General features: G+C 33.4%; 1 protein-coding gene across 1 annotated transcript in view; it reads left to right on the top strand.

Annotated features, from left to right (window-relative positions):
* Positions 1 to 20,971, top strand: part of NUP58 (nucleoporin 58) — a 39,145-nt gene extending 18,174 nt beyond the window's left edge. The window contains exons 8-15 of the mRNA XM_026493018.4: positions 251 to 425; positions 4,419 to 4,498; positions 6,576 to 6,694; positions 7,124 to 7,206; positions 10,118 to 10,319; positions 15,760 to 15,858; positions 17,444 to 17,539; positions 18,811 to 20,971. Of these exons, the coding sequence (XP_026348803.1) occupies positions 251 to 425; positions 4,419 to 4,498; positions 6,576 to 6,694; positions 7,124 to 7,206; positions 10,118 to 10,319; positions 15,760 to 15,858; positions 17,444 to 17,539; positions 18,811 to 18,980 (1,024 nt within the window). The 3' untranslated portion in view covers positions 18,981 to 20,971. The remainder of the gene's footprint in view (positions 1 to 250; positions 426 to 4,418; positions 4,499 to 6,575; positions 6,695 to 7,123; positions 7,207 to 10,117; positions 10,320 to 15,759; positions 15,859 to 17,443; positions 17,540 to 18,810) is intronic.
* Positions 20,972 to 21,356: the final 385 nt, after the last annotated feature.

Below are 21,356 nucleotides of genomic sequence, written 5' to 3'. Positions count from 1 at the left end.
CATTTCTTCCTTTTAAACATTTTAACTTGGGTAAAAATTTTAATATTTTTATAAATTGAGAGAAAGCAGAATAATAGGAATTAAAACTTTGTTATTGTCATTTTGAAAAAAGCATGTGAGCCGTAGATGATTTTTTAATATTTCCTTCTTAAAACACTAGGAGTCTGACCAACCTAGTGTAAATATACTTTTTTCCTGTAGGAAACCAAAGGTGTATTTTTTTTTAATTCAGTTTTATGTATCTTTTTAGGAAATTTGTGAAGGAACAAAAACAGGTACAAGAAGAAATTAGTAGAATGTCTTCAAAAGCCATGCTTAAAGTACAAGAAGATATTAAAGCTCTGAAGCAGCTTCTGTCACTGGCTGCCAGTGGATTACAGAGAAACACCCTCAATATTGACAAGTTGAAAATAGAAACTGCTCAGGTAAACTAACTTACAGTCACTTTATTGTAGGGTTTTGTTTTGTTTAAGTGGAAATCATTCTTTTATAGATTATAAGACTTGATACAAATACACTATAAGAAAACTGTATAGCTTGTGTACTTTTAAGTTGCTGTAATAATAGTAGTTACTAGTTTTTATTGAGTGCTTGCTATTTATGATGCAGTATTTTAAGCAATTTATATGTATTAGTCCAGTTTAGTTTTCATGACAGCTCTATGAGGTAGGCACTCTTACGTTCGTTATATAAATAAGAAAATGGGCAGAGAAAAAAAAAAAAGAAAATGGGTAGAGAGCTTTGTTAATAAATGGAAGAGTTTGGGTTCAGACCCTCATAATCCAACTCTAGAGCTGATACTCTTAATTAGTTTGCTTCATAAGAGTGCTTGCTGGCTAAATTGCTATATTATACAAGCTAGGCAGAAAAATATGTTTTTAAAAATCTGTCAGTGATTAAATAAAAACTATTGTACTTTATAAATAATATTCTGATGACTTGCTAGTCTTATGTCTTAGTTAAAAATGTTAATGAGGCTCATGTTTTTTGTCATTCATGTGTACTTGTTTTTTGTTACTATGGTATAATAAATATAAAATATATAATAGTTTTTATCTACATTGTTGGGGAAAAATGATGGTTGATGATTTGTTTTATACTTCACAATTATAAAATATACTTGATCTGATCATGGCAGTCTAGAAATCTTTCACTAAAGTTTTCCCTCATCTGTTAAAGAGCTTTATGTGATATGCCTTTTTAAAGATTTATTTATTTTAGAGCGAGCCAGAGAGAGAGAGGGTGCACACTCACCAGTGGGAGGGGCAGAGGGAGAGGAGGAGAGAATCTCCAGCAGGCTCCATACTCAGCAGGGAGCCCATTGCGGGGCTCTATCTCATGACAACTGAGCCACCCAGATGGCCCTGTAATATGCCTTTTTAAAACATGGGCTTATCAGAGTGCTATGCTTCATAAATAAAGTGATAATAATTTAAGTAAAAATTTTAAAGGTGCTTATATGTCCTTTTTTATTGCAATATGATTTACTTATAAAACTCAATTAGTTTCGGGTATGCAATGTAATGATTCAGTATTTGTATATACTGCCAAATGACCACAACAAATCTGGTTAACATCTACCACCATACTTAGTTAAAAAAAATGAGAACTTTCAAGATCTACTCCCAGCGATTTGCAGGTATACAATACAGTATTATTAATTATAGTCACTATGCTGTACATTAAATCCCCAGGACTTATTTGATTTAAAATTAGAAGTTTGTATGTGCTTATGTGTCTTCCAGTCAACTATTAGAGAATACTTTGTGATGTTTTTAATAAAAATATGTTACTAAAGTAGCTATTCTAAACTATGATATTTAAAAGGAATTCAAAAGCCTTTATTGTCTGCTTTCAGATTTCCTGGTTGCCTACAAGCTCTTTAGTTAAATATGATTAAGATATTCTCCCATGTTTCTTTTCCATGATGTATACATCATCAGATACATATGTATCATCTTTTTAGGAGGAAGGAAATGTTATGCTTTTAGACAGTGGAGAATGTTTAGACTCCAATTAAACATTACATGAAATTGCAAATTTCTTATGTGAAATATATGAAATTATTTATATGGGAGGCGTCATTAGCACAGTAATGGAGGAGGCAAACTCAGGAAAAAGAGAAATAAATGCTAAAATGGGATCCACTGTAACGCTAGCACTGGATGATTCTACTCATAAATATTTGTGGAATACCTTTTATGTACCAGATTTGTTAACAGTCTTTCAGAGATAAAGACCCAACCCCAAAGATACTAGTGGTGCAAATGAAATAGTAAAACATTGGGTAGACTATAAAGGTGGTAAACGAAGAGGAGGATGAGTCAAAGAAAGTTTCCGTAAGGAAAAAGTCATCTAAGTCAAGTTTAGAAAATTTGATAGGTGATATCAAAGAAATTTGATCTAAGATTCTTACTTCTAATACAGAAATTATTGCTCTACCCACAGTTTAGTGAATTATCAATTGAGAAAATATTCTGACTCCTAGTGAAGTAGTTATCAGTCTTCTTCAACACTAAAACCTTTTTTTCAAAGAAAGCCTTTTTGGGAAATACAGGCAATTCTGAGGAGCAGTGTTGTGATTTCAAAGACTAGAACCTTATGGAAGCAAAGTCTCTTAAATCCTTCATTTTTTTGGTTACATAACTCAAGAGTTAAAATATGAGGGGTATTTAAGTCTCTTTTTTTTGGGTAGGGCAGGTACCAGTGGTTTGTTGAGGTTACATGTAGTCAGTGAACATTTTTAAGGATCTGTTGTACATAGAGCAGTTCAACAGAAGCGTTTGGGATCAAAAGACTTAAAATATATTAGGGAGAGTGAGTTAGATGGGTAACATGTTCCAGGTATGAGGTATGACAGAGGCACAAAGGGCTCAAGTGGGCACTTTTATCATCTGTCCAGAGTAGGATACCTTTGTGCTGTATCTTGAACATAATGAGCGCTCACCAGGCTGGTAGAAAGAATACCAAGCAGAGGCATGGAGCCATGAAATAGGCACATTTGAGGATCTGTAAGCAGTTTAGTATCATAGGAGCACTGATTATGAGTCGGCCTGGCAAGAGGTAGGCAGGGTTCAGCATTAATAGTCCAGATCCCTGCAGGGCATTTGTCCTGAAGTCAGATAGGTTGGAAGACCGAGATGAAGAATGAAAAGGAAGTGGAAAGAACAGGTAGAGACTGTTAGAGACTTAGTTTGGCAGTGAAGTGAGGGCAGGAGGTTGCTGCAAGGAATATAAAGTTAAGGTACTTTTTTTTTTTAAATAAGAGAACTTAAATAGAGGTCGAAAGTAAGTGAGGTAATAGTGTGGGATGTAAGGGGGTAAAACCACAGTATCAGTCCGGAAAAACCACTGGCTAAAAGATAGGAATGGCATTGAGGAACAGAAGAAGGCAATATAAGAATGGTTAGGTGTGTAGGCTCTAAAATAGGGCTGCTTTGATGCAGTTCTCAGGTATTCCAGTTACATGGGTCTGAACAAGTTACCTCATGTCCTTGTAATTTCCCTTCTTCATTAGTATAAAGGGAGACATCACGTACATTATAAGGTGGTTTTTGAGGATGAACCATGATATAGAACACATAAAGCCTTTAGCATAGTGCTTCCTTTTCACTTCCAGAATGTTAACTGCTGCTGCATCAGCCTCAACATTATTATTGCGACTACCTTGCTTTTTTTAAAACAGCATTTTCTATGTTTATATATTAAAGATTTTTAAGTAATAGCAGAGTCTTGTGCTGTAGATGAATTAACTTCATGAGTTTTTAGAAGTCCATAGTTCTTTTTTTTTTTTTTTAAGATTTTATTTTTTATTTGTCAGAGAGACAGCACAAGCAGGGGGAGTGGCAGGCAGAGAGAGATAGAAGCAGGCTCCCCGCTGAGCAAGGAGCATGATGTGGGGCTCAATCCCAGAACCCTGGGATCATGACCTGAGCCAAGGGCAGCTGCTTAACCGACTGAGCCTCCTAGGTGCCCCAAAGTCCATAGTTCTAAGATCAGCAGCTCATTATAAATGTATCATAAAGTTTTTTAAAGGTGGGGCGCCTGGGTGGCACAGCGGTTCAGCGTCTGCCTTCAGCTCAGGACGTGATCCTGGAGTTACGGGATCGAGCCCCATATCGGGCTCCTCCACTATGAGCCTGCTTCTTCCTCTCCCACTCCCCCTGCTTGTGTTCCCTCTCTTGCTGGCTGTCTCTATCTCTGTCAAATAAATAAATAAAATCTTTAAAAAAAAAAAAAGTTTTTTAAAGGTGTACTTTGTCTTCTTTGGGAAGAGGTTTTAGTAACTTGTAAAGCCGGTTAAACATAGCATGTTCTCATAGCATGAAAGTGGCGTTGTTTGAAGTTTCAGTCCAGAGAAGATTAGTATTTTTAACTGGTCTTTTTTTGTTTTGTTTTTTAAACCTCTGCTCTATTAGGAGTTAAAGAATGCTGAAATAGCTTTAAGAACCCAGAAAACACCACCTGGACTCCAACATGAAAACACAGCTCCTGCTGAGTAAGTTACTAGATTTTCTCACTTTAACAAAGCAGAACAGTATAATACACAGGCTAAGAATTTTTAGTTTACTCTGTAGCAAACCTGGGTTAGTAAGCATTTAACATGGATTTCTCCAGTTAATTCTCATAATAACCCTAAGAAGGCAGTTCTTACCTTCATTTTATTGGAGGGTAAGTGACAGCTAAGATCTGAGCTTTTAACCACTGTTATGCAGTTACACTTTGTTTGCCTGTTACATACAGGGCCTATTGCACTATATTAAATTTTGCAGGTAGTAGAAACTTACATTTTTTACCAATAAGGACTTTTTAATTTAAAAATAATTTTATGATAGTCCCTTCCTTAAACAGGGCATTTTAGAAATAGTTTAACCCTTTTACTTATTTGCGTAGATTTATTCACATAGGTGATAAGTCTTCAGGAAGAGCAATTAGAAAATGTAGATAAGTTAAAATTTAAAAAATCCATCTGCAGTCTCATCACCTAGGTTGTGTATTTGTGTAGTTGCCCTGTGATCTCTATCTTGTCTCTTTTCTTAATATCCTTTTGTGTTGGTAGAGATAATAATAGCTAATATGTATCAGATGCTTACCTTATGCCAAGTGATGTGCTTAGCACTTTACCTGCTTTATCTCATTTTCCACAAAACCTCTACAGCCATTACTATTCCATTCTTAGAGATGAGGAGCCTGAGGCATGAAGAGGTGAAGCCCTGAGCTTGTGAGTGGTATAGGTCTGTCTGACTCCTGGTCCCTCATTTTCTTTTTTCTTTTAACTTTTTATTATGATATGATTTCAGGCTTATAGAGAGGTTTCAAGAATAAAACAAAGAATTCCCATGTCTTTTATCCAGTTTCCTTACATGTTAATATTTTAACTATGTTTGTTTTGTTCCCTGCTGTCTGTATGCATATACATATTTTTCCCCCTGAACAATTTGAGTTATTTGCAAACATGTACTTTATGCTAAGTACTTCAGTGTGTGTTCCTTAAATATAATATATTCCTTAAATATAATGTATTCCTTAAATATAATATATTCTTATATATTCTGTTACATAACCACCATTCAGTGATCAAAATCAGGAAGTTAACAAGGACAGTGATGCTCCTTTTATCTTATTCAGATTAGCATGGTCTGTATTTCCTCCGTGGACTTCCTCTAGTATTTTATCCCTGTCTTGTTCGTGCTGCCATCAGAACTAGTTTTGAAATGGGCTGAACTATATCATTTTCCACTGCAAAAAGCTTTCATAGTCCTCCATTTCTTACAGAATAACATTCAGCATGCTTTGCATGCTATTCAAGATTCCTTTTATCTTTCTGGCATTCTCTGGTTAAATTTATCAGAATAGTAGTAGTATTACACATTCTTTCTGTAAACACTATAGTGTTTTCAGATTATAAATATAAGAACCATAAGTACTTGCTTGTAAAATCTCATTGACAATTGTAGCTTAAAAAAAAACAACTTTTTATTGAACTTATTTTAGACCTTAAGAAAACTTGCAAAAATGGTAATACAAAGAATTTCCTTAATATCCCTTAACCCTGCTTCCCTTGACGTTAACATACTGTGTAACCACCAAGAATAGGAAATTAACATAGGTGCGATATTATTAATCAAGCTGCAAAACTTATTTGAGTTTTATTGACTTTGCCACTAAAGTCCTTTTTTCTTCTCCAGGATCCGATCTGTTTTCTACTAGTGTACTTTTCCGATTCCAGGATCCTATTCACTTTACATTTAGTTGTTATTTCTCCTTAATCTCTCCCAGTCTGTAACAGTTACTTAGTCTTTGTCTTTCATGACCCTGATTCTTTTGAAGAGTATAAAGCTATTTTGTAGATTTTCCCTTAATTGGGATTTTTCATGATTAGAGTAAGGATGTGCATCTGTTCTTGATCCCTTGGTAACTTACGAGTTTTAGTTTTTCTTTCAGTAATATCTGTGCTACGTCATTAGGTCATCAGACTAAGTCATATGGGGACATATATTTATCTAGTATTTTGAATGTTAAGGAAAATAATATTTTTAAAACTTTGATCTGACTTTGTAAATGTTTTTGTATAGCTACTTCAGAGTCTTGGTTCAGCAGTTTGAGGTACAGCTTCAGCAGTACAGACAGCAGATTGAAGAACTAGAAAACCATCTTGCCACTCAAGCAAATAACTCCCATATAACTCCTCAAGGTAACATGCTTTCTGTGGTGATTTTTTTTTTTCAGATAGCACTGTTTTTTGGTGAGAGAGGTTAAGTTGTTATTATATAATAGATATTCTAAATAACTACTAATAGTTGTCTCAAGCTGCTATAAGAAAATTTCCTTAAGCCCTTGATTAAATCTTTATTCTCTGTAAATATAAAGTGCTTTATTATGAATTGTTACTACACTAACTAGGGCAGAAGTCTCAGAGCCTCCTCCCTTCCCCCTGATGACTAATGCAGACACCCTCCTCTTAGTCTGCTCACTGTGCTGTCTTCTCTTATTCATGCAAATATTCCTGTAGTCTTCTCCTCCTATACCTTAAACTGTACCAAAAATTGGACTCAAGTAATAGAAAAATAATACTGATTGTGTTACATAGATACTTGTGTGATAATATAATTTTCTTTTATAGATTTGTCAATGGCTATGCAGAAAATTTATCAAACATTTGTAGCTTTAGCTGCACAACTTCAGTCTATTCATGAAAATGTAAAGGTAAGTTTTCATTACCAGTTCACATATCTGTATATCTAGACCCAAGTGAAGTATCTGATTATGTGCAGAGCACAGCATTTATGCTTATTACAGCACTAGCTAAAATTACATATAAGTGAAAAAGAATAAAACAAAAATAATCCATAATCATACTCAGACATAATCACAGATCTATTTTTTTCCAAAAAGATCCAAGTGTTCTATGTAGTCAGCTATGTTAACTTTTTTCAGTAGTATATTCTAAACAACTTTCTACATTAATACATATATTTCTTCAGCATCATTTTTAGTAGTAATGTAGGTTTTCATTGTATATACTTGCATAGTTTCCTTAACCAATTGTCTTTTGTTGGACATTAAGGCTGTTTCCATCTTTTCCACTATAAGCAGCACTACAGAAAATAAACATTCTTAGTAGCGAAATCATTTTGCACTGCTTTAATTTTAGGTATGTTTTAAATACTTGTTGGTCATCAAATGCTTACAACATTTTTCCCTTTTAAATACAGGGACCTGTTTGTGTTTATTAAGTAACAAATAAAATAATTTGTCACTGAATATCTTGTACCTTGTGTAATGTTAGTTTTTAAAATTTATGCGAAATGTTAAACGTAAGTATACTTTTTCCAACTAGTCAGACAAATATAATTAAATTCTTTCTTGGAGTTATATAGTCAGAAAAACCTTTAAAATTCAAAGTATCCAAACCTGAGCCTAAATAAATTAGTAACTGCATAGAATAAAGTTTGAGATTGTCATTATTTTCATTTTTATTTTAATCTGGTACATGGTAATAGATTTTTAAAAAGTTAACCATTTAAATTATACCGTGTTTGAAATGAGCGTACTTTGGACCTTTTGCTTTAATATATTTAAAATTCTAAACCAAATTTTTTCAATAATTTAGTCTTAAAGGAATTTTTGTCAGATTTTCTTGAACTTTATAGGTCTGTAATAAATATTATTTTAGTTTTTTAAAGGGCTAAAGATGATTCCCTTTTGATACTTTGAAGTCTGTGTTGTACAGATTTTTTTTTCTTAATTTTTACTGTGAAAGTTTTCAAATATACACACAAAAAGTAGGGCATTATTGTACTGAATGCCCAGCTACTCACCACTCAGCTTCAACCATTATCAAGATCCTGCTGGTCTTGCTTTATCAATTTTCCACACAGAGATGCTTTTTCCCCTTGGAATATTTTAAAACAAATTCCAGACAGGTCATTTGTAAGTATACATGCTTTTTCAGTGGCAGCTTCTCCTCTCTGGTTTGAAAACTACCCTTTTCAGTAATGACCATAAAACAGTGAGACAGATTCACACAAAATCACCTCTAATCATGTTGGATAAACTTGACGTGACAATTTGACCTACTTTTTTTTTTTTTTTTTTTTTTTTTTTGGTAATGCACATTCCTAAGAACCAGAGGACGCTCTGTGAGGGGATGTGCTGTGTTGCCATTTCTTTTCAGCTGCATTTAGTGAGCAAACTAAATTCTAGACTGACTGACTTATAGAAATCTCACAAGAGGTGTTTTTTTATTTTTGTTCCTGGTGTATTGTTTTTCATGAGATAATCTGCTGAAACAGGCTTAAACTACCTGAGCCAGGAAGTCAACAAAATTGAACATTGTATCAGTAATTACATAAATCATGGCTGAGGTCAGCTTCCCCCCCCCCCCCCCCCCCCCCCCCGTTAAACCAGTTGTCTTTCAAGTTTCTAAGGTAGGTCATTATTTTCTAGTACCTGAAGTAGAATTAAAATTTATGGGCTGTCAATGCCAGACATTGCATGGGTATGTGCATATGATTGCACGGAGAAAAGGGAGGATGGATTAGGGGGAGATCAATTTTAATAAAATTCATTCTTCTGATATGACATACCCTACTTCTGACTGGATTTCCTGCAGTTTTCAGTTCTTGGCAGGTCTGCTTCAATACATTATAGAGGTAGGAAAGTTTGGGACTGGAACATCAAATACTGATGTCCACACAAAAAGGGGATGATAACTTTTAAATACTGTAATTAACAGTAAGATTTCTAAATGCTCTACCTGTTAAGACCAAAAAGACTCATACTAATTTCTGCTGAGAATGGTAGGAAATCTGAAAATTCTACATCTCTGCAAAAAGTTGTTTAAAACTGATCTAAATTAGATTAAACCTTTAATGAAAGTGTTTAGTGATTCTGATATGAAGTAGAATCGCTCCTATTAATGGTCTTAATCAAAGAAGATGTTGCACTGTGTGAACTAGTCCACTTTATGAACTTGGTAATTTTTCTTTCTTACTCTGAAATTATAAGCTCACTTTCCCTCCCTACCCCCGCCCAGTTTGGTGACACAAGAGCAACATGAGTCTTTCTCATTGTAAAATAGTCAAATTATATTGATAAAGTAAAAGCTCTCTTTATACCCTCCAAGCTTTCTCTGCTAACGTAACCTCTTACTTTAACTTTTGTCACCCAGGTCTCTTAAAGAAGGCTATAAACCTTCTTTAAAGATAAATATGTAGTACATGTTTTTAGCCTTCTGAATCCGAACGTTGGATGTTGGAGGGGGAAAGGCGAAAAACCGGAATATTGAAAATGGAATTTTAGATACTACTTTGCTTGTCTAAAAGTTTTGCTAACTCATTTTAAAGAGGGCGTCAGGGAGCCAGAATATTTTAGGCAGTTTATTGTAAAGATGTGACAAAAATAGGGAAGAAAATACTCAAGAGAGTAATAGAGCTTGCATGCATCACTTCCCACACCATGCCTCACTAGCACTTTGATTTGCACTTTAGGGTGAATGTATAATATTGGCAAGTGTCTTTCATTTGTCTGCTTACTTATTTCCTAGTTAGATTATTCATATATTCCCAAAGTCAACAGAGAACTTATTAACCATCTCTTTTTTTCTTTTGTTTAGGTGCTAAAAGAACAGTACCTTGGCTACAGGAAAATGTTCTTGGGAGATGCTGTAGATGTGTTTGAAGCCAGGCGAGCAGAAGCCAAGAAGTGGCAGAATGCACCCAGAGTTACTACTGGACCCACCCCTTTCAGCAACATGCCAAATGCAGCAGCCGTTGCCATGGCTGCAACACTTACACAGCAGCAACAGCCTGCTACAGGTCTGAATGCATTCAAGTTATAGCTTCTTACTGTTCAAATGCAGAACATTGATGTGCATTTTTATAAGTCTTCCTTTTGTGTTAGCACTGAAGAAATTTCTATGAGTAGCTATTCCAGTACAATCTAAAAATTGTGATGGACACAATTATAAACATACCTGATGAAAAATGCAGGGTAGTCTTAGCAATAATTATTCATCAGTTAGATATTGAATATTGTGAATTACTTAATGTTATTTGCTGTATTGCTATAAATGCCCTTTAGAACATGGTGTTTCACTACCGAATTACATTTAAGAATATAGATTCTAAAATTGTGATTGTATCATTTATTGTTTTAAAGTCAGAGATAATCCAGCCATACATTGCATTTTTCATATATGATACTGATAGATGGTGCATTCTCGTTTCCTCATACATAGTGATTACAGAGTTACCCACATTTAGGATGAAGTACATTATTATAACTGAAGGTATGTTGAAGATCAGTTGGTTGTTTTTATGCATAATGACTGAAAACAGAGTACAGGTCCTCTTAACCAAATTTGGAAGAAAGTACATGCTAGAATTATTTGTACCTTTTCAGAATGAACAGAACAGTAGCAAGAGCAGGAAAAAGATGTTTTGAGATGTTCTGGATTGCACATTAAGAAGTATGAACTGGGAAGCTGGGCAAATGATGAAAATAATTGATGAGATACTGGGAAGCAGATAATTTTAGTCCTTGGTTTAATTCCACTTCTAAAGATAGAAACATTTTTGTGGTCTCGTTCTGCAGTGTGGAGTTTGGTCCTGTGTCTTTTGGAGATTATTGTTTTTACTCCTACAGTCTCTTTTTTGTCAGGCTTGAAGTATGACATAGAACATATAGTCTTAATGGATATTGATTTTTTACTTTACTCATTCATAAATTTTTGAGTAATGCTTATTATCCTATAGCATGTGTCTTTCTAAGAGTTCCATATAGTCCAGTAGTAAATTATAGTACAAAAAGAGTAAAAAACAGGCATATCTAGATTGCATTTAGGCTGCCTCTACTAGGAAAGCATTTTCTGGTTTTCAGTACTGGCAGTTTAAAAATTATTCTTCACATTTGGAGATGACAGAATTGACTTACCATCAGTGAATGGCTGATGATTGGTTTATGCCAAATCGTCCACATTCCATGGCTGGACCCATGTGAATAGTGGCTCACAGTGGCACTCTGTAGTAGTTCTCTAGCTGGCTGGAGTGTAGGATTCCATTCTCAAGTCACGGAGGGGGAAAAAAGTCGTTATGTGGCTGATTCCTATCAAGTCAATATAGGAATCAGTCCCATAATTAATGATTATCAGTTCTCCTGATTATTTAACCAGCTAATCAAACCAACATAGTATCAATTTACTTTTCAGAGCCAATATCAATCCTACAAAAGATGAGATAAGCATGGGTTTTGGTTAAATGTTTTTAAAACATAAGGGATTTCCATTTTAATAAATACAACTTGAGAAAGGTCAGTAACTTAAAATGTCATGGTATAAATGAATTATATTCTGTGGTATACAACTAAATTTGAAGCAAAACCACTTGTCAGGGTTGTTGTTGTTTTTAATTCTCTTATGTAGTCAGTCTTGAGAGGTCATGCATTTTGGGCTCATGGACATAAGATATATGTTCATTCTATAAATATGAGTGCCTACTATGTGCTAGGCTCCAAGGATACAAAGGTAAACTATATGAGTTGAGTATGGTGTTTGCTATCTGTTGTGGAGAGTGTTAGCTTGATTTAGAGTAATCAACTTGAGGAGCCTTTGCTCATCTAATTTTATCTGTGACTTTTGCCAGGCTTCAGGGAAACTTGACTGTGCTTTCTGTGTTCCCTGCAGTTTTGAAACCCACTTAAGGGCTTCCTCATCAGCTGGCAGGAATTGTAATTTATCAACCTTAACAGTCTTACATTGTTTTTATTTTGAGTTGTGTATATTTTTTAGAACTGAGAAGCTAAACAATAGTAGTAACAATTCTGCATTATGTCTTCTTTTTCCTTTTGTTTCTTTGAAGGCCTCCCTAGCTTGATAGTGCATTCCTTTATGCATCTTGTAGTCAGAATGTTAGTTATTCTAGTCATGTCACCACTACAGGGAGATGGATGAGCAGGTCTCTTAGATACGTACTGATTTCATGAGTTATAGCCTGTTGAGAAATTCTTCCGTTGTGCTTTGTACTCAGTGACTTATTCTTTATGTCTCATGATTTTGAGGCCATCTTTTCTTTTTTTTTAAGTGCCAATAACAAATTTTAAAAGACCATGTAGATTCAGTTAGGTAAAGCTGGTGTGCTATTTTTATACATCACTGTTGATCTGTGCAAGATTTGAGTTGTCAGGGGTTTTGCTTTTGGTTGCATATGGGTTCTTGACTTCATTAATGTAAAAAGTGCAGATCGCTTCTTAGGCTGCTACCTTCTGAAGGTGGTTTCTGTGTGGTCTTTCTTGGAGGTGAAGGTATGAATTTAAGTGACTTCTTAACTTTTCTTTGGTGTTTTTTAATGAAAAAAATATAATAGAGATTAGGCCTGCATGATTTATGGTTATTGCTTCTGAAGGCTGAAGAGAATTGATGAAAAACCAGCAGGCTAATTATGTATGAAATAAGCATCAATACATGGATAAATGACATATTAGTAGATCTTGAGTACACTTGTCCATCAGTGCTTTTGAAGCCTCTTAAAAAGCTTAAGACATTTACATTAGGATTATCAGTATAATTTTAACTTAGGATAGATTGTTTTAAGCTAACGTATTGGGATTAAGTTTTGCTGTTGTGTTTTGACACTTTTAAAAGTTCTTGATGTTTACATAATAAGACTATTCTCATGTGACTTAGCTGCTATTTTTAAGGAGAGCTGAGACATTTTGTTAGGAATTCCTAATTTCTAGCTTTTAGTGTAGGTTTGGACATTTAAGATGTAGTGTTAAATAGGAAATTTTAAGTATTTCATTTTAGTTTCTTGTAGTTTTGTGGTTTTGTTGTATTTAACAACCAAAGGAACATTCCCCATTAAATCAGTAACTAAAAGTTTTCGAATTGGGGAAAAGGCATTTTTTGTTTCTAAGAAAAAATTATTTTTAAAATATGACTTAGGAATAATCATACTAATTACATTAGGTATTTTGAGTAATTATTGAAAATTATTAAAAAATTTTAGCACTTTAGTCCTTTTCCTGTGAATGCAGTTTTACTTTTAAGAAAGTAGAATTTATTCTGGAAAATATGAATTACAGTGCTAAACTCGATTTTGTTGTGTGTGAATATATTATACGGTAACTTTTGTAAAATGTTACTCTACATGAAGATTTCACTTTGGGCAATTATTGGGATATATTACTACTAACTTGGTTTTATTTATGGAACTAAGCCTCTCATTGAATGACTATTCAGATTTTGAAACAGATTTCTTGAATTGTTTACGTGACTTTTGCCTGAAGGATTTAGATTCTGCTTTCTAATAGTGAAACTAATTTATATGGTGGCCAGAGTGTAATATATGCTAATACTTTGGCATGGGAGATATTTATCATGAGTTTTTAATATTAAAAAAATGTTATACATTTGCCTACTAGTTTTATAAATGATGTTGCCTTCAGAATTTGTGTGAAGGTACAAAACTCAAAGTATCATGTACCTGTTGTGCAATGGAAAGTCTTGTCATTGTCAGAGTTCTTGATTACCTAGATCCTGAATATCGATGATTAGGGTTACTCTTAAAAACAGACCCACACACAACAAAAAGCATGTTATTTGAGTAACTCTTATGACTTGTAGGGTTGAGGGCTGTGGTGTGCATTATTCTTTAGGGTCTTCCACCAGCAGTGCCTCCTATCAACATGTGATACTTAAGTCTCTCAGTGTTCAAGAAACTGGACGTGTGTTTTCTACGTATTATTTTTGTTAGAAATAAGAGAGTAATACGCTTAGTTTCTTTTTCCTATAGTAACATTTTACAAAAGAGCTGCTAGGCAGGTATTTTATTCTCAAATTGATCTCAAACTGGATGTAAAAATTTAAATCCTTTTTTAATTTATTTTTTAATAATAGTATAAGAACTCCAGCTGCTATTAGTTCTTATTCTTTATTTTCTGGGTAGAAGCTATTTGAAAAGTCCAGTTTCTGTCCCAGTGTAGCAAAATGTAGTTTCCTGAGTTTTCTTTTTCTTTTTTTTAATGTTTTATAATTTTACACTACCTTTTGAATATACAAACCTCATTCTTCATTGAACAACTTGAAGGCTTTGATTTTTTTGAAAAGTTTAAATTTCAATCTGTATATTACTTTGGCAGTTCCCTCAACTTTGAGATGCACTGATCACTGTGCTTGAAAAAGACAAGACTGAAGATTGTACTATGAAATTTATTGAATAATTTTCATAAATTATTTATCAAATGAGAGATTTTTAGATTTTTGTATTCTGCTTAGTTAAAGAAAAAAAGTAGTTAAAAAGAGAGGCTAGTAAGTTTGATGCTATTCTTGCCAAACAAACTCAGCCAAAATCTTTAAAGTAACAAACGGGAAAAGGATGACTAATTGTTCTGCATCTGAGTACATTTTCCAAAATGTTGGAAAGAAACTTCTGAATTGAAATCTTGAATGTATTGAATCTGTCAAGGTACACAGCGGTGCCTTTGTAAATGTTCATTATCTATCTTATTTAATCAGGTGATAAGTGGTGTAATGTAGCAGAGCTTAATAATAGAACTCAGTTATCACTTTTTGTGAACAAGTTGGAATTGTCATGTTACTGTGTAATTGATTTGCTTTAAAATGAACAATAAATTTAATAAAATAAAACATTGTCTTGTTTTTTATCTATTTATTGTATATATCATTTATATTTCATATAAAGTGATGCCTAGTTTTTGGGTACTTACTCTTATGAAGTAACATGATAGTTTTGCCACGTTAGTGTCAGTCTCTTTGATCAGTTGAGACTTGACTCTAACTTAGGAGCTTGTTTTAAAAAGAAAAAAAATAAAAACCTTTACTGATTACACCAAATAATTTTATTAGAAAACAAGTGGGGAGATCTAAAACCATTCTAGAAGTAAAACTAAAAGAATTATAATTTACAATACATTAAAGATTTCAAATTATTTAGTAAGTTAAATTAACATTCATCTTTCAGTGTGGTAAGCCTCTTAATTGTATGGCACGAACAAGTCACTTAAAAACAATTTTTTTTTTTGGATAGGTAAATCAGCATAGATAAATCAGGCTGGGGAGACATCCTGAAAATTGAGTTTTAGCAAATAGAATTTGTCAAAATTAATCACTGTTTATTTAAAAAATAATTTCATAAGGAAACTTTAATCTTGAAAGAGTAAGGCAAATTTGTTTTTTTTCCCCCCCCATTTTTTGTTTTGTTTTGTTTTGTTTTTGTTTTGTTTTGTTTTTTGTTATACCAGGGCCACAGCCATCTCTGGGAGTTAGTTTTGGAACGCCATTCGGCTCAGGTATTGGCACTGGCTTGCAATCAAGTGGCTTAGGTTCTTCAAACCTTGGAGGTACACTTTCACTTTTCTAATATTGCATTGGGCTATTATACATTTGAATTGATAGTAGCGTGTAAAAATTTTTAAGAGGGTCTGCTATTTTGGAAGTGAAGGTTCCATCTGACAAAAACAGTTCTCCAAACATAATTAGTGCTTTCTAGAATTAGATTTAGAACTTAAAAAATCATTTCATCTTTGGTGAATAGTAAATATAAATGTAGTAAAATTAATTGGTAGGGATGTTCATATTTTCAAAGCAATATGCTAAAATGTGAACTTGAAAATTACTTAGTTTTAATAAATTTAATTAACTTTAAAAAATCAGTAGTCTTAACATCGCATCGGTTTGGAGTCCGAACTGCTTCTGGACATACATCCTACTAATCGTTATCTTCTTTTTCTGTAAATGAACACTTTAAATGGGGAAATAATTTTATTATAATTGAACAGCTCGGCTTCTGTCTTTTCCTGAGCACTTTTGGCATATTTGCCTTTATGCCTACTTGTATATATAGTAATTAATAGTTTTATAAGTTAATTCTAACTAGTAAGGTAAGTCTTCTGCAGGTCGTCATGCCAAACACAAACGTATTCACAATTCTCTGGTGTGGGCACTTGAGAGTGGAGTGTATTGTGACAAGCGTATTGTCATATAATGAATAAGATTCCCTTATTTCCACTAAAATACATCATCATAAGAGGGAAGCCAATGAGCATTCAAGGTTACTTAATATAGTAGACTCAATTGTAATTAATAGAATTCTGGCAGACAGCATATTTCCTATGATCTATAATCCAATTTGCTATCATATTTCTTAGTGTTATAGGCCATAATACTGTCAAACAGTATTTTAGGTAAGTTGTTGCAGAGTAGCCCAAGAAGAATTTGAATTTTATTTTTAGAGCACTTGACTTTTAAGAGAATGGAAACAAAGTCTTTACTTAGCAGAATCACCTCTTCAACTTTATATAATGAAGAATATTTCTATATTTAAATTGTGAATAGTAGCATTAAGAGAAAAACCATGATGCTCCCACTCTGAATTTCTCAGTTGCTAACATCGGCTGGTATGTGACAGGAGCCTACTGTACTGAGTAGATTTAACGTGATTGACTATGTGGTAATTATGCAGTTTTTCAATGGTAAAGGTTTGTAAGTGAAAACGTTTTTTTAAAAAGCAGAGTAAAGTTACCTTATGGTACTTGGTGTTTAAATTGTTGTGCATGTCATGCTTATTTATGAATTTAGTCAGTCTTTTTTTTTTAAAGAAATATCCCTAAGTAGGTATGTTTATATCTGTTTGACATCATATTTGAATGGTCACTAACATTTCTAGTCCATTTGGGAGAGAAAATACTAATATGATCTTGTTCTTTATGGCTTTGTTCTTTAAAATTACTAAAGGGTCATAAATTTAGTCTAAATACATACAAAATATTTATTTCAGAATTAACCTGATTCTTCCAAAAGTCTTATGCGAAAGAGTAAATCGCACTGTATTTATTAGACCTTTGATGATTTTCGGTTTTATTTATCAGTATCCTTTAACCTGTGTTTTACATACCATTGTATATTTCTCTATTACCCTTCCACTAGGATTTGGAACTAGCTCTGGTTTTGGATGCAGCACCACAGGGGCCTCCACATTTGGATTTGGAACAACAAATAAACCCTCAGGAAGTCTTAGTGCAGGTTTGTGTATTTTTGGCCTGAATTTCAGGCAAATTTAAAGATGCAAATTATTTAATTTAAAAGTATAAGTATTGTTATTTCCAGTATCCAAAAATGATCCCTGATTTGTTTTCTACTCCCTGAATGAAGCATGCAAGCCTAACAAATTATATAGTTTTCTCTCTCTTACAAACTAAAAGTCAGGTTTGTAAAATATTTCCAACAAGACTTATTAGTTTGATATAAAAAGTAATTATGTCCTGTTTTAACTAAGTAGAGAGAGAGTCTTTTAAACCCAAAGGCTAGTTTCATGGTTAAACAAGTCTCTTCATTATTATAAAAAGAACCCATCATAATAAAGGTTTTAATCCAGCTTTTATCATTATTTACTTAGGAGGATAATTTTTCTCCCAAAGAGATGTTCTTTAGTTATCAGTCCCTTTGGTTTTAAGAACATCAGGCTTAGAGATGATGGTAATTGGGTTCTTTGTTCATTTGAAATAGGTATATATTCTTTTGATTCTTCGAGTAGAAAATTCAAGATTTCTTCTCCATTTTCTCTATGTTTGTAAATAATGGCTTGCTTTAACGTGCAGTGTGTAGGGATAAATAACATGTCTAAAATAATGACATAATACTTATTAAATTATGTTTAAATTGAGGGAGTTTTAAGGAAATTCCATTTAATATTAAGTGGTATTTAAAATCAGCAGTTCCAAAAGAGTAAAATAACAGAATTCAGTGGTTTCAGGATTATAATTTAAATATGGTACTCTTAGTTAAGTAGGCTGTGCTAGTTCTTGATCTTAGTGTTGCAAGGGTTCTTATAAAATCAGAACAATTGATACTACTCTTTGGTGTGTTCATGGCCCTGAAAATCGTGGGTTAAGGCCTTCTTGGAGGATTTAGGATTACAGGAGGGTCCAAAGGTTGTGAAGTTTCTCTTCTACATGTTGGTAATAGTTTCTAGAGGGGCTGAGGAGGAAAGCACCATGGCTTATTTAATTAACAGGAAAGTATCAACTTGAAGTTTTCTGTAGAGTTCAGTTATTTGTGCTAAGGTTTCTCTTTTGTCCTGGATCACTAAACTTCTGTCTTTAAAGGTGCCTCTTAGTTGTTAGCTAAATTATTTTCCTGTAAAATTCCATGTTACAAATTAAGGGTTCTAAGATACTTGCTATTTTTACAAATTATGTATTCTTTTAGCTAGAAATTTACCTCTCATCCCCATTTTTTATATTTGTTTTTGTGATTTAACTTCTGATATGAATATTTTCTTCCCTAAACATAAGGCTTTGGCAGCTCAAGTACATCTGGGTTTAACTTCAGCAATCCTGGCATCACGGCATCAGCTGGTTTGACATTTGGGGTGTCCAATCCTGCCTCTGCAGGTTTTGGAACAGGAGGACAACTCCTTCAGTTGAAGAAACCTCCAGCTGGAAACAAAAGAGGAAAAAGATAAACATATGGGTTGATGTGGTTGAGAGAATTCATAGCAGCATCGTTCATTCTGAGTCTATTTTTCTAAAATCGATGCAGTAATTAAATTGCATCCCAGGAGATTTATAAAGTTTTGATATTTTTCCCTACTCTGGAATCTGAACTTTGTTCTTGTTTGCCATGCGAAACATCTTTTTTCTTGTGAATTTGAAACCCAGTTGTGTATTTTTCATTATTTTGATTGTCAGTGTAAGAAATGTTCTGATTACATCACTGATTAGTAAAACCTATTTAACCTAGTGTCATAGCAGTGTTTTTGTTGATAAGGTTTACATGATGTGAATATATGCACATTTGTTTCTTATACAGATGGTATGAACTCTAAGTCCTATACTAGAATCAAGTTTGTTCCTTGATAAAGGCCTTTTGAACTACACTGCAGGGCATCTTGTGAATATATATGTAAATATATACAGAATAATACACACAGTTGTGTGTTCATATAAAATATATATTTACAGACCTACAACTTTTGCCTCAGACTTGTTCCCCTTTTCTAAGGGTATTCTATTTTTCACCTTTTAAGCTTCAAATCCTCAGTGCTTGTAGAATGATGAGCTAAAGGTACCCGGTCATTGCAGTTATTTGCTTAAAGACTTAGTGAAATGATTACTGGTGTAAATATTTGACCAGCTCCGCTTCATTGCCCCCAGTCTTTTTCATTTTTGTTTCCACCTTAACCTTTAGCAGCTACTCTGAATGAGGAGTGCTGTAAGAATCATTGAACAGATTGTAACAACTTTTATTATCCCATATACCCTCATATTGCCTATACGAGATGTTTTTTTCATATCTGAGATGAACCTTCAAGAGCATATTTGAACTCTAGACTAGTGTCTAGGGGCAAAGAGCTATTAAGCCAAATTGATTCTATGCAGGTGAAGGATGCACTATTACTTTAGTGGAAACTTTTCTAGCTATTCCAATACAGAGTTCTTTCTTATAGGGCTATTGATATTGACACCAAATGGAGTGGTTTTATCAGCCTCTTAATGTCTTAAGTAAGTGCTTAATTTGGAATAGAGAAACAATATATTTTAAGAAAAAAAGTATTCTTTGTAGCAACTAAAAACTGTCCCATTTTAACAGTGAACAGAACTCCAGGTAGTAACACATAGGCATGTCAGACTGCATCTGTGTAATATTTGTCTATATTAGTATTAGTGACATAGAGTGGGTGAAAAAGAGGGCCCTTGGAAAGAGAACTGCCTTAGCCATGATTTCAGACAGAAACCATTAGGTAGACCTACTTATCTTTCAAGTACAGTTTTCAAATGGGATGTGAACATGGAATTTCATTGAAAATAGTTTAATTTTTTATATAGAAGGTTTTGTACATAATGTGCATCAAGTGAATATTTTCAGAATCATTTTCACCAAGGCACCTTTTTTTCTAAAATAGGTATTGCATATATATATATATACACACACACACACACATATATATTTTTAGTATAATGTTAGTTGGGTTTGATTATTAAAGTGTTGTTAAATGTTTTATTTATCCGCATATAGCAATGATTGGCTTTTTGGAATTGAAACTTTTGCGCCTTGATGCATTAAAATAAGGAAAATGCTTTGTTTCTGAGCACTGAAGTTGTTTTTATTTTTGCATACTTCTCTAATACTGCAGTCCCCAGATCCAGATTTTGGGGAAGAGTAGGAAAATGTGGGATTTTGTGTTTTGAATTACTGTCAGAATTAAATACCCAGTAACAGCAAACTTTTTTTAAAAGGATGTTGCATTGTGCTGCAAAAATCTGAATATTTATATTCCTTATTTTTTTCTTTATATATTTTACAGTTTAATATGTTGAACCACTGGAAATTTGTAACAGATCAATTTGTGATAGGAGTTTAAATGTGTTGTCATTGTCGCCGTTGTCTTCACTCTGTCCAGAGCCTATCATTATGTAAACAATAAAATTTATTGTGTCAGTTGCTTTGAATCTTTATAGGTGTCAATAGTTGTTCTTAATATGTAATTTTCATTTTATTGCTCTTTTATTCTCTTTGGTCAGTTTTTAGTGTTTTCTTTTTACCAGGTTTAATATATTGCTGCTTTAAAAAATTACAGCATGAACACAAGATAGTAAGTTCTTTGTCACTTGCTTTTGTCCTGTCAAGATTACAAAAACATACGTAGTTATATAGAAGAATATTGGGTAGAATGTGAAAGTCCCCTTCAACTCCCAGGCCCTAATCCCACTTTCTTCCCCTGAGTGTCTACTCTTCGTAGTTTGGTGTGTATCCTTTGCGACCCCTTTAAAAAATGCCATTTTCCATGTAATGTGCACAAATGTTTATTCTTTCTTTTTCTCTTTTATTTTCTCTCTCT

This window comes from Ursus arctos, unplaced genomic scaffold, assembly GCF_023065955.2.
Source record: "Ursus arctos isolate Adak ecotype North America unplaced genomic scaffold, UrsArc2.0 scaffold_10, whole genome shotgun sequence".
NCBI lineage: Eukaryota > Metazoa > Chordata > Mammalia > Carnivora > Ursidae > Ursus > Ursus arctos.
This window is presented reverse-complemented; position numbering and strand designations above follow the sequence as displayed.